The following is a 12430-nucleotide window of genomic DNA, read 5'->3' as shown; positions in this document are numbered from 1 at the left end:
GTGCGCTTTACATGTGCACATTTTTTGGGCAGTGCTTCGGGGGGGCTTAGGCCCCTGGGCACCCTCGACTTTGCATTACCTAATTTGCGATTACCAATTAGCTAATCGCAAATTTGATAATGCAAAACCATTTGCACCTAATAGCGATTACCTATTTAGTGAATCTCTATTTGATAATATTAAGGAACCGCGAAATATTTGGCGATTCTTTACATACATAGCATTTTGAGATGACCAAATAGCGATTCGCTACAAATCGCTATTTGGTAATCACAAAATTCTTTTTGGCTACATATGGCCCATAATCACAGGCAGAATCAGATTCTGATTTCTGATATTGTATCCAAAACCAGTTGTAAAGGTGTAAGATTTCCAGTAGCGCTGTAGAGCCATACTAATGGCATCTTGTGCTCTATACACTTGCTCAGAACATGCTCTATAATACTACCTATGCCAATACAGAATGTGAAGTACGCAAATAACATTACAGAGAAATATATAGTATCTAGACTGTATAAATATCATAAATTCTTGCTTGGAATGGACCAGCTCCTGCTAAATGGATCTGCTATGTGATACGTGTTTAAAGTCTTCCTTTCTCTTTCATTCTCCATAGGGATATAGATAATGGGCTGTGTGCAATGCAAGGATAAAGAAGCAACCAAACTGACAGATGAAAGGGACGGCAGTTTAACCCAAAGTTTAGGCTACCGCTATGGCACAGACCCTACGCCGCAGCACTACCCCAGCTTCACGGTGACATCCATTCCAAACTACAACAACTTCCATGGAACGGCAGGGCCTGGACTCACCGTGTTTGGTGGCGTGAACTCTTCCTCACACACAGGGACCCTCCGCACAAGGGGCGGAACAGGTATGTTATTTACGAAGCGTGTGTCGAGTGGTCTAATACCTGTTAAACCCGCAGTCAAAATTCCTCTACCTCCACACTGCAAGAACATGCAACTATATTTCTTATTGTAAATGATAAGTTATTTTGACCTGGTTCCTCTCTTTGCTTATTTAGTTCAGTTATCTTTAAAAGCTGTATTTTTTAGGACATTTATGTTTTTTAATTTGACAACCATTCATGCAGTCCTTTTCATCACTTAACCATTGACAAACCCCATTTTTTGCCCATGCCCTTACATTTTAACACCCAGATTCCATATTCAGAAAGACTCTTTTAATCAAATGTCATGAAAATTGGTTCATTTGTGAAAACAAATAAATTGGAAATCTGGATTCAACATAGCAGGTGTACATCAAATTCAATTAATTGCTATATAATCCAGTTGCAGCTCTATAAGCACTATTCTATGTGTTTTGTAGCTTATACCTACTTAAGGCTTTGCTTATAATTTTGCCCTACATCACCGATCAGCAGAAATTTGACAGTGATTGTTGGACCTAGCCCTTTTTGCACGGTTTTCCCCAAACCTTTTTCCTTCCTCCGCCTATTTTTCTGACCACCTTTTTGTTGGGTTTAGGACTCTGCAACCTTACCACTTCTAACCAGTGCTATAGTACATGTGCTCTCTCCTCTAAACAAGGTATTTTGGGTTACACCGGTTTGGTATATTTGATTTACTTGTAACTCCCTTGTAAAGTAGTATACCATATAGCCACGGCATGTAAGTTAAATGCTACTATGGGCCTGTAGCACTGCTTGTGCCCCCTACAGAAGTAGCATTTCAAACTTGTCTCAAGACTGCCACCGCCTGTGTACTCAGTTTACTGCCACTTCAAAAAGGCATTTAAAACTACCCGACAAGCCTTAAACTCCCCTTATATTACACATAGGTCACCCCTAAGGTAGGCCCTAGGTAGCCCTATGGGCAGGGTGCTGTGTAGGTAAAAGGTAGAACATATGCCTTTATGAGTGCTATGTACTGATAGTTATAAGCAGCTATTTCGTTTTTCACTGCTGTGAAGCCTAATCCTCTCATAGTCCAGCAGTGGGAATTCCCTTATATGCTAATTCCTGATCAGAAAGTAGTGGTGTGCCATGTTTGGTAAATTTGGAATAGTGGTGATAAATACTCCTTACTTGTGTAGTTGGATATGACTCTTTGTGCTTAGTAGCCTGACTCCAATACACGTCTGGACAGCTACATTCTGTGCATACTCTCCAGACAGCCACAACACAAGAAGGACTGGGTGTGACAGGGGATACATCTGCATACGGATACTCTTACTGGGCTGGAAAGGTAGAGGTGGTTCACACTTTACATTTGTATAGGTTGTGTCCTGCCCTCACACAAAGGGCTGAGTTACCCCCTACTGATCATCTGGAGCCGGAGTTGGGCTGAAAGGGATCGTTGCACAATCATATGGGTTCATTTGAAGTCAATCCTTCATCAAAGACATTTTTGAGTATAAGTCCTGGGGCTCTGACCCCATGTTTTTAGACACTGCATAGGACTTGTAACATTGCCAGGAGGACTGCTGTGCTGTCAAGAGAAACTGTCATTTTGCTGACTGCTTTGCTATGTTGGTCTGCTGCCAGCCTACCTGCTTTTGTACCCTACCAGTGCACTCCAAGGGCTTGTTTGCTTGCCCCGTGTTCGTGAAATCTACGGCCATCGAAGATCCTCCCTTGCTGACCCTGCCATAGGACTCTGCACCTGGTGAGCCCGGCAGCGGGACTTGATCACGATCAGCACGCCTGGTGGTGTTGGGACAAAACAGGCACTTTGCTTTGAACAGGGTCGAGTGCTTCCTGTGTGGAACGGCCAAGTGCTGCACTGGGACAGATGTGTCCCTCTGGCGACTAGCGCCGCACAGGCAGTGTGTGCCGAATCAACAGTGATTCCTCAGTGAACGGCGGTTCCCTTTCCCAACTCACGTCACACAGGCAGTGTGAGCATAAGTCAACGAGCCTCCTATGTTTCACACTCTTTGCCGAGGCAACGTAAATACCCAAGTTCAGCGCGGCCTCTACTCGCCCCCATGGAGCCGAACTCCATGCAGTGCCGCTGCACCCTTCACTCACTGTAAACCCGGAGGGAGGAGCCCGACCATGTCCATGGCTCCTGGAGGACAGACCGCATTGCCCTGACTCTCAAGGCCGTCCCCCCCACCACTTCCAAGAACGAGGTGAGGTGGGCGAATGTAATCACCCGGCTTTTGAGCAGGTGACGGCAGTGGCTGGCACACGGTCACGAGGGACCTGATAAAAGCAAAGGTGCTTCAGATCTTGATGTTTATTTGTTGCATTTCCTGTGATCGTAAAGTCTCTAAGGGAAGCAAATGCATATTTAAACACTGTGTGCCCTTCATGCATTTATCCTGATAACTAGAACAGTTTTTATCATTCTGGTATTGTTTTTAATTAGGATAATGAGTACTTTCTGAAAAGATGCATATGCTATAAACCATATAATGTATTTATGTCGTTTTGGCCTTAATGTGGTTATAATATAATAAGGTATTCTCATCAACCCTGTGTGGAGTCTCTTTTGTGGTGCATTCATTGTGTGAATGTGTTGCACAAACGATTTACGCATTGCCTTTGATGATACGCCTGCCTGCTCCGCACCGATCCTGCCAGAGGGTCAGCACCGGTTATCTTTGGTGTGTAACTGACTTGCCCTTACTAGCGTTGTGGGTTCTGACTGGCTTAGGTGCATACCCTAGTCAGCCAGAAACCCCATTTCTAACATTGATATTTTTTGACAACTAGACCAGTTTGTCAGATACAATGAAGATTGTTTAAGGGGGGTAAAATTATGAAGAAGTAGTAAAATGTTTTGAATGGAATGTATATGTTTTTTTAATCACGAACATATTTTACAGATGTAAACCCATGAATTGTGTTGAAATATGGCTGAAAAAAATATTTTTGCCATTCCAGTTTTTGTTGAATCTGATAGGTTACTGAATACAGAAAAGCGTTTTTTACATTGAGACTGAACCACAAATATAATGATTTTTGGAAGGCGGTGTGCTATTTGCAAAAAGCATATTCCACAATAAAAATGTCACTTCAAAGTACTGAGATTGAAAAATGTGTAACTAAAACCTGAAAACTGTTCCAGCTAGTGCCACAAATAATATATCTCAAAATTAATTCCTCATCAAAAAGTTATAGAAATTGCATATTACTTTCCCCCAAAAAATTTACAAATCAGATAGGGTGTTTTAAACTGTCAATGAGTATTACAGTTGCTTTGCCATGCAGGTTTATTAATTTATGTATTTGTTTAAGGTATATATAAAATGCACAATCATCCCCTAGGGAATATCCTGGCGCTAGACCTCATTTTCACTAACACAATGCAATGCAGAAGACATTAAATGGAAACAGCCAATTCTACAACATCTTTCAAAAAGTTAACAAATCCAAAGTCAGACATAGATTGAGAGGCAGGGTATTCCAAAAAGAATCTGCCAAAAAATTAAGAGGGGCCACTCATTCCAGATTTCCTAAATTGCCTGCTTTGTACCAGAGCCTGTTTAGAAGAGCGGAGAGCACACAGTGGCTTATAGAAAGCAACTCGGTCACACAAAGTCTCAGGAGCGGTGTCATAGAGCGCTTTATGGCGCGTAGCTTAAAGATGGCTCTTTTACGAACTGTGAAGGTAATTCAAGCAGGCGATATTCAGTCTCCTACTAGGGCTATAACAAATCAATTTCGCCGCCGCATATTGAATAGATTGGAGACGCGTCAACAAGTAGTCAGCCAATCCTAGATACAATGTATTTCCACAATCTAGCCTACTAATAATCAGTGCTGCACAACATTTCTCCACCACGCAACTGGTATCCACCAAAATAGTCTGCGAAGAGTTCGTAGGAGTCCAAAACAACTCCCTCACACAACATTTACTTTGTCCTGCATAGACCCTGATTCCCTGGCAATTTTGTCCAGGAGTTGAACCCGTGCCATACCCTCTACATTGAGTTACTGGGGGTCTCCTGGACTTCGTGGATGTGTGTACACACCAGTAGGTGGAAAATACCCAACGTGATCTAAGGATGTTGCCCATAGAGGATGTTGAGCACCAGCGGCACAGTTTCAGGGCCATTGGGAACACGCAGCCAGATGTACAAAGCTCTGTTGCGGTCACCAACCCTGCATTTCACAACTTCAGAATGTTTGCGTTCACAAAATGGCTTTTTTTTGTTAAGTACTGAACACATTTTGAGAATCGATAAAGCATTTCCAACTTCCAATATGGATTTAGTAACCATTCAGAATTGCAGGTAGGAATGGGAAGGAAAGAGGCATACCCTACTAAGTGTGATTTTGAATGGTATGTATCAATGGTCTGCCACAGCATTTAGGGTTACAAACCTTATTAAAGTTACTGGCTCCTCAAAGTAGGTGGTAACATATGCAGAGGGGAAGCTGCTGTGTCGATTGGACAGCTGCCCTTTTGGGAATCGTGTAGGGTGACCTAAGGGGAAGCAGGCAGTTTTCCAAAGGCAGTCCTGTGGACCACCTTTTGCATCCTGTTAGGATTTTATTTATTAATATACTGGTCGGGAATGCAAATAGAGACTATTATTAATCAGGCAGGTTGTTCTACCATCCCTTGCGATTTAAGATGTTGTGATGTGATCTATTACTACATAGTATAAAATGAAAGACGGGTCGCAAAAAGTCAGTGCGCAATTTAAACTTAATCCGGCTTAAACTTAATCCCCAGAAAATGATGTTCTTACTTCTCTGTTTGTCTTGCAGGTCTCTACCAGTGCGACAGTAGTTTAGAAAGCTGGCAGAGAATTGTATTCTCTAACTAGTCTCAGTGGCAAAATCCATAGTGTTATTATGAGACACCAAATTCAAGTGCATAATGCACATTCAACATCTTTTTCAAGCCTTATAAGATTAGAAGATTAATTTAATTTTACTGAATTCTATTAAATAAATATAGCGTTTTAGCCAAAAGTGCTGAACTAAAAATAACTTTTGTTGTCTGCTCTCATAAATATCAACAAAGCACTCTACTTGTTTAGCATAGAAACGATTAATATCCTGTGTGACAATAGCCTAAATGAGCAGGGCCATATTATTACATTTAGAAACTCCAATGTTTCCAATAACACAAACATTGTGACATCCTCACTTTATGTGAAATTCCCTTTTTCCGGGTGTCCAGACCTTTCCTGATCATCTCGGTTTATAAAAAAATACTATTGTCTTTTTCTCTGAGATATTTTCTTGTATTAGATTCTGTCATTCCCAGGTTGAATTTCTTTCCAGTATCTGATTTTTAAAGTTGTGTTTCTGTATTAAAATATGATACTAACATGTTAAGAGCTTCTCGCAGTCTAACTGTTTGTTTCCCTAACAAACAGCAAAACCTCAACCATTTACACAAAATGATGCATGGATTCAATCAGTAATTTTTAGGCTGTGTTCAGGTATAGCCTTTTCCTCTACCGCTAGGCAAGACAGACAACCAGAAATGTAAGGCTCTCCCATACCAATATGAGCGACTGTGTATGGATACCATTTTGGATGTTCACTTTCAGAGGCCATTGGGTCTCCCCCAGTTAGTTTACCCAGGAAACTGAGAGAAAAGGTCTGTCACTGTTAAGAAGGACAAATGAGTCACTGGATGTGCCTAGGATGGGACTTAGGTGTGTGAGAGTTTTGCTGGTGCATTATTGGATGAATCCTAGCAGACCAGTGGATGGACAAGTAAGTAATATGAGTGTTATGAAAGAGAGAGCTGCAGGAAATCCCTGGCATGGGGATTGAAGGAAGGGTGGCCTCATTTTGGAGTGTTAAACTATCATTTGGCATATCATTTGATAGAATAGGACCCATAAACCAAGGGAAATTCAACCAATCTTCTGACTAGGCATGAGTCAAAGTCATGGACATAGCCTGGGTCACTTTGTTCTATGGTTGTTCTTCAAGAAGGATTTTACTACAGAATATTGACCCCCCCAGAGTATTTTATTACAAAGATATAGAGGAACAAAATATTCAAAGGTAGGTGCATATAAGGGAAGTATAGGTTTACTATTCCTAACTCCACATCTATGTACGTTGAAGATATATTTACAGAATAGGTACACATTTGTGGAGTCAGGTATAAAAAATCTATGCTATTTACCTATCAATATATTTGATTTCAATATTTCGTCCTCGATAGTGTGTTCCATCGATATTCTGGGTACGATATTCAGGGTGCACATCTTCAAGAAGCACAGAGGTGCAGAGAATGAAGATGAGTTGGAGGAAGTCAGAATCCGAAGGATTTATAAGAGGCAGTAAGAGATGACATGCTGCAGGTCACCATGTTAGTACTGCCAATCCTGTTCATGAGATAGGGCACCGGTGAAATGTTAATCCATCATCCAAGACGTGGGTCTTCCCCCAGACATAATTCTCAGAAAAGCACTGCCTGTAGGTGCAGTGGCGTAACGAAAGTTGAGGGGGGGCCCCCCTGCCACGTACACGGAGGGGCCCCCACTCCAGATTTATTCCTGAGCTCTTGGCCCTGAGCATTGTGCTGAGGGGCTCCACTGCAGCTCGGGCCCCCCCTGCACTGCGGGGGCTGCAGGGGCCTGTGTTACACCCCTGTGTAGGTGCCCTTGAAAGGGTCTCCCAGCACACACAGTATTTTGGTGGACTCTTAGGAGTTGCGAAGAGTGACTTGAAAAGGAGCTGATGACCCTATTGCCTGTTGTGCCCCTCCTGCACAACAGGCGTTTGCACCAACTTCTTGTGCCCCTGGTACAAAATAGTACTATAGAAGAGCGGCAGATGCCTGTGTGGCCCCTTCAATATTACGGATGATGTGGCGCACATTTTGTCCTCCACAACACTCAATGGCAAATACCATCCAAGATTAGAATAATAGGCTGAAGCCTCTCAAGGTGGTGGTTAAATGGGATGCCACATCATCTTCCTCGGCGTTACTCTCCAGTGTTTCCTACTCTTGATGGCAGTTTGTACAACCCCCAATCAATCAATCAATCATGACATTTGTAAACCCGCGAGGGTCTCAAGGCGCTGGGGGGGGGTGGGGGGGAGCTGCTACTGTTCAAAGATCGCCTTTTAAATCTTCAGACAGCACCTTGGTCCACTAGATGAAGGAAAGACATGCTTATATATACAACTACATTCTGGGAGATAAAAAAACTTCCCAGTCTTTCAGAGTTAAAGTTAGGCCCATTGCCACTGATGACTGATTTATGTAACCCTTCTGGTTGGCACACTTCAGAAACGTCAACACTCAATCCACTCTCTTCACAATTCCAATTTCACTTAACTTGGAAAAGAAATCCATCAATAGAATAATAACTTCTAATTCATTCTGTATTTTGGATGGTCCCCAAAATGTCAATATCTAATGCTTCCCAAAGTATGTTAGGGAACCTCATTGGACATACATTCAATCCATTCTCTTCAAAATTCCAATTTCAGTTAACCTGGAAAAGAAATCCATCAATACAATAATAAACTTCAAATTTCCCTCTGTATTAGGGATGGTCCTCAAAATGTCAATATCTAATGCTTCCCAAGGTATGTTAGGGCACATCAGTGGACATAATGGTAGTCTAAAAGTAGTTTGGAATGTATCCACATTTTTATACTCTGTACACTTCTGAACTGACCGTTCAGTTTCTCGATGTATACCTAGTCCTTAATACTGGTCTTTCACTCTCCACTTGCGTTTACAATGCCAAGAAAATCTTCATAACTAATCCATAAAATCCTATCTCTCAAGGCCCTATTGTACCTCCTCTCTGAAGGAACCATGATTCTTTACTTACTTCACTTATGATTGTCCAGTAACTCCTTCCTGAGTAACTTCTCAGACCTTGTCCGAGGAATTTGATTTAGGCCAACCTTCCTTAATATACTTTCTCACATCAACTAGAATGTCATCCTTGCAAAAGCATTCATCCATTCTTAGTAATCACATTTGTTTCATGTGAATCCATTTCCAGACTTGCACAGAACACTCTTCTCATTCATTCATCATACACTCCTAATCCACTAGCCTGTGGTTTTCTCAATATGGCACTGTTTAGTTATAATCCATCAATCTCATTGATATTCTAGCAATATGAAAGGAAGCTTTCACTGGTAGCTGGAACTTTAGCAAGTGGCAAATGGTCCATCCTTAGGATTAATTCCAGTCCTCCCACATTTTGTCTCATGCCCAGACACTGGCTAATGCTAACAGTTTGAGAACAGAATAGCATTATTCTGCAGGTGAGAGGGAAAGTGAAGTGAACGCAAGACTAACTTCTGGTCCATCTGGCTCAAGTTGTGAAAGAGCAGCATGGAGGCCACTGCTACTAGCATCAGAGGTGATGACGCTCCTTGCTTTGGGATCAAAACCTTGTAGCTGTGTGGCTTGGCAAATGTCCTCCTTGGTGGCTTTGAATTCTTCTTGGTAGTTTATTGTTGTTCTATAGTAGCTGTTTAGTTATGAGTTTTACTTGCTCCTGGAAGCAGCTGCACTCCTTGACACCCAACTGCAAACGCCATGCAAACGTCCATAAAAAAATCCATAAAATGGAGCTGATCCTAACTGGTGGGCCAGCTAACCCTTGGAACTCCAAACTCTGCCCACTCCAATTAGGAAACCCCCCACTCCGAGCATCCTCTATCAAAAGTCTGAGTATTATTATCAGCAGTGACCTGTCTGTGCAAGCCCAGATTAGGACAGTGGTCTCCTCCTGTTTTTTCCTGTTGCGAAGGACCAGTAAGATCAGTAGATTTCTGACTACAGAAGCCCTGACCCAAGTAATCCTGGCTTTGGTAATCTCCTGCATTTATTATGCCAACTCACTTCATGCAGGTATTCCGGCATATCAACTAAAACGCCTGCAGCTGGTGCAAAACAAAGCGACCAGATTAATCTACCACCAGCCCAAATGGCACCATGTTAAGCCATTAATGAAAAGTCTACACTGGCTCCCAGTAGCCAAACGCTGTGCATTTAAGCTGGGGTGTATCACCTTTAACGGTCTCTACGGTAAACGTCCAACATTTATATCCTCTGGGATTCAGTGCTACGTCCCTTCTTGGGACCTCAGGTCCTCTCATTTGAATTTTTTGGTCATCCCATCCTTTAAACATAAGAAACATGGGGGACTAAGATTTGCCTGTCTTGGCTCCTCAATTCTGGAACTCTCTCCCGGTGAAGATTAGATCAGTGACCTCCTACAGGCAGTTGAGGAAACAGTTAAAGACCTGGCTGTTCCTCCAGGCATATGACTAACCCCCTCACTGCTGCAGCATTCCCTAAACTCCAGCGACATGAAACCGTTTGGTGTACATGCACCTTACAAGTTCGTTTAACATAAAATAACATAACATGCAGGCTAGACTTATGGTTAAACAGAGATCCAGAACTAGAGCTCATACCTATGCCACTGAGAGAACATGGAGAATGTAGATGTTCCAAGTATGTGTAGGGAGAATCTGGATTTCATTAAAGACATGGAGGCTAGCATTATGCTTTACATTTTTATTGCCAGCTCCTTGCAGCACTTCAAATCAAAACAACTTCAACTCTTCAAATTCCAGAACTTAGAATGTCCAGATACACATAAAACCTCTGTCATAGCAGCCTGCTTCCTCTTTTAAGCTGCTCCGGACCCAGAAACTGTAACTGAAAACATTACGAAACGATGAACACAACTCTTCAAAACATCCTTATTGGTTATCTGCGAACAAAACAACAAACAAATTTATTTTCCTCACAAATATAAATGTTATTTTAAAACCAAAGCATAACACCAAAACTTAAATAGTTAAATAACCCCCCCCCCCGCGAGGGATAATGCTAGCCTCTGTGTCTTTAATGAAATCCAGATTCTCTCTACACATATTTGGAGAATCTACATTTTATGACAAGACCGAAGGCTAGCATTATGCTTGTTCAAAGCTGTGATAAAACCACAGACGAAATATGACTCATAGGTTTTAAGTAAAATTTTGCAAACACATCAGCATTAGACCAGTCTGCTGCATGCAAAATTTCCTCCAAACGACCACCTGATAAGAAAACCTTACTTGCCATAGCTCCCCTTACCGAATGAGCACAAAACTCTTGCAAACTAATACCTGCCTCAGACATGCAAAATCGTACCCATCTCGCAATAGTTGCTGAAGTCACTGGCCTAAACGGCTTAACGTAAGAAATCAATAACTGATTTTCACCATGTCTTCTGAATTCACATAATCTACCCTCATATTCTTTCAAACATCGCACCACACACAAACGTGGACGCTCCTCAAATTTTGGATAAAATATTGAAGAAGACATACACTTAGTTCTTTAAGTAATCCTAAAAATTACCCCGTCTGGATTATAACATCTATTATTAACATCCAGAGCTTTTACATCTGAAACTCTTCTGAAACAAATCAGACACAACAAGGTAGCCAGCTTCCCCCGACAACTGCTTTAAACTCAAAAACCTATTCGCCTGCCATACTTCGCACAAATTTAGCAGTTTATTAACCTCCCACAAACAATTATACCTAGGTTTAGGCGGTTTGCGCAACTTCACACCTTTCATAACCCTGCAAATCAGAGGTTCCCTACCTATGGAACTGCCTCCCACCAAATCATGACCAACAGCAATTGCCGATCTATAACAATTAATAGTCCTGTAGCTCAAACCTTTCTGAAACAGAAAAGATGAATAGTATGACAATTCTACGGCAGATGCCTCCACAGGATCCAGACCCTTTTCCACGTACCAACGAACCCATTTCTTCCACACTCCAACATACCTCTTCCTAGTTCCAGGTGCCCAAGATTCTCTGAGCAACTCCTGAGCCTGCTCCGAAAGTCCTCTGAACTGCACTCCTCTCCTGAAATCCTCCAAACAAGAAGGCTCAACGCCCCTTCTATAACCAAAGGATGAAATCCCCCTTCTGCCCCTATAAGCATGTCCTCTGACTCCGGTATTGAGTAAGGCTCCTCTATCGCCATCTCCAACAAACCTGGAAACCAAGCCTGTCCTGCCAAAAAGGGTGTCACAATAATCAACCAACAACTCTGTCTCCTCACCATCAACAATACCCTCTGAATCATTGTGAATGTGGGACACGTATACCCCAGTATCTTCCTCCAATCTTGTTGAAACGCATCCACCTCCTCTGCCAATGGATCCGACCTTCAACTGTAATACCTCTCTAATTGGAACGTCAACCTTGACTCAAACAAATCTACGTCCAGAGAACCCCAAACCTGTTATATCCTCTGGAAATACTGAACTTACAGTTTCCAATTGCTGTAGTCCCTGAGATACCTCGAATTCCAATCTGCAACAATGTTCTCCTGACCTGGAAAGTATACCACTTGTAGTCCTATTTTCTAGACAAAACGACCAAATCTTCTTTGCTAACTGAGTCAGGTTCCTCGACCTGCTTCCACCCAATCTGTTTTTGTAACGAACTGCCGATATATTGTCCATTTTCAACAAAACATTGAAATCC

The 12430-nt window shown here is 42.1% G+C and overlaps 1 protein-coding gene across 2 annotated transcripts in view; it reads left to right on the top strand.

Annotated features, from left to right (window-relative positions):
• FYN (FYN proto-oncogene, Src family tyrosine kinase) overlaps positions 1–12430 on the top strand; it is a 514055-nt gene that overhangs the window by 311484 nt on the left and 190141 nt on the right. For both annotated transcript variants that reach the window (XM_085612142.1, XM_085612143.1), the window contains exon 4: positions 617–874. In XM_085612142.1, coding sequence (XP_085468268.1) covers positions 628–874 — 247 coding nt within the window. In that variant the 5' untranslated portion in view covers positions 617–627. The remainder of the gene's footprint in view (positions 1–616; positions 875–12430) is intronic.

Source organism: Triturus cristatus, chromosome 6 (genome assembly GCF_964204655.1).
Source record: "Triturus cristatus chromosome 6, aTriCri1.1, whole genome shotgun sequence".
Taxonomy (NCBI): domain Eukaryota; kingdom Metazoa; phylum Chordata; class Amphibia; order Caudata; family Salamandridae; genus Triturus; species Triturus cristatus.
Note: the sequence above shows the minus strand (reverse complement) of the source record. Positions and strands in the feature narration are given on the sequence as shown.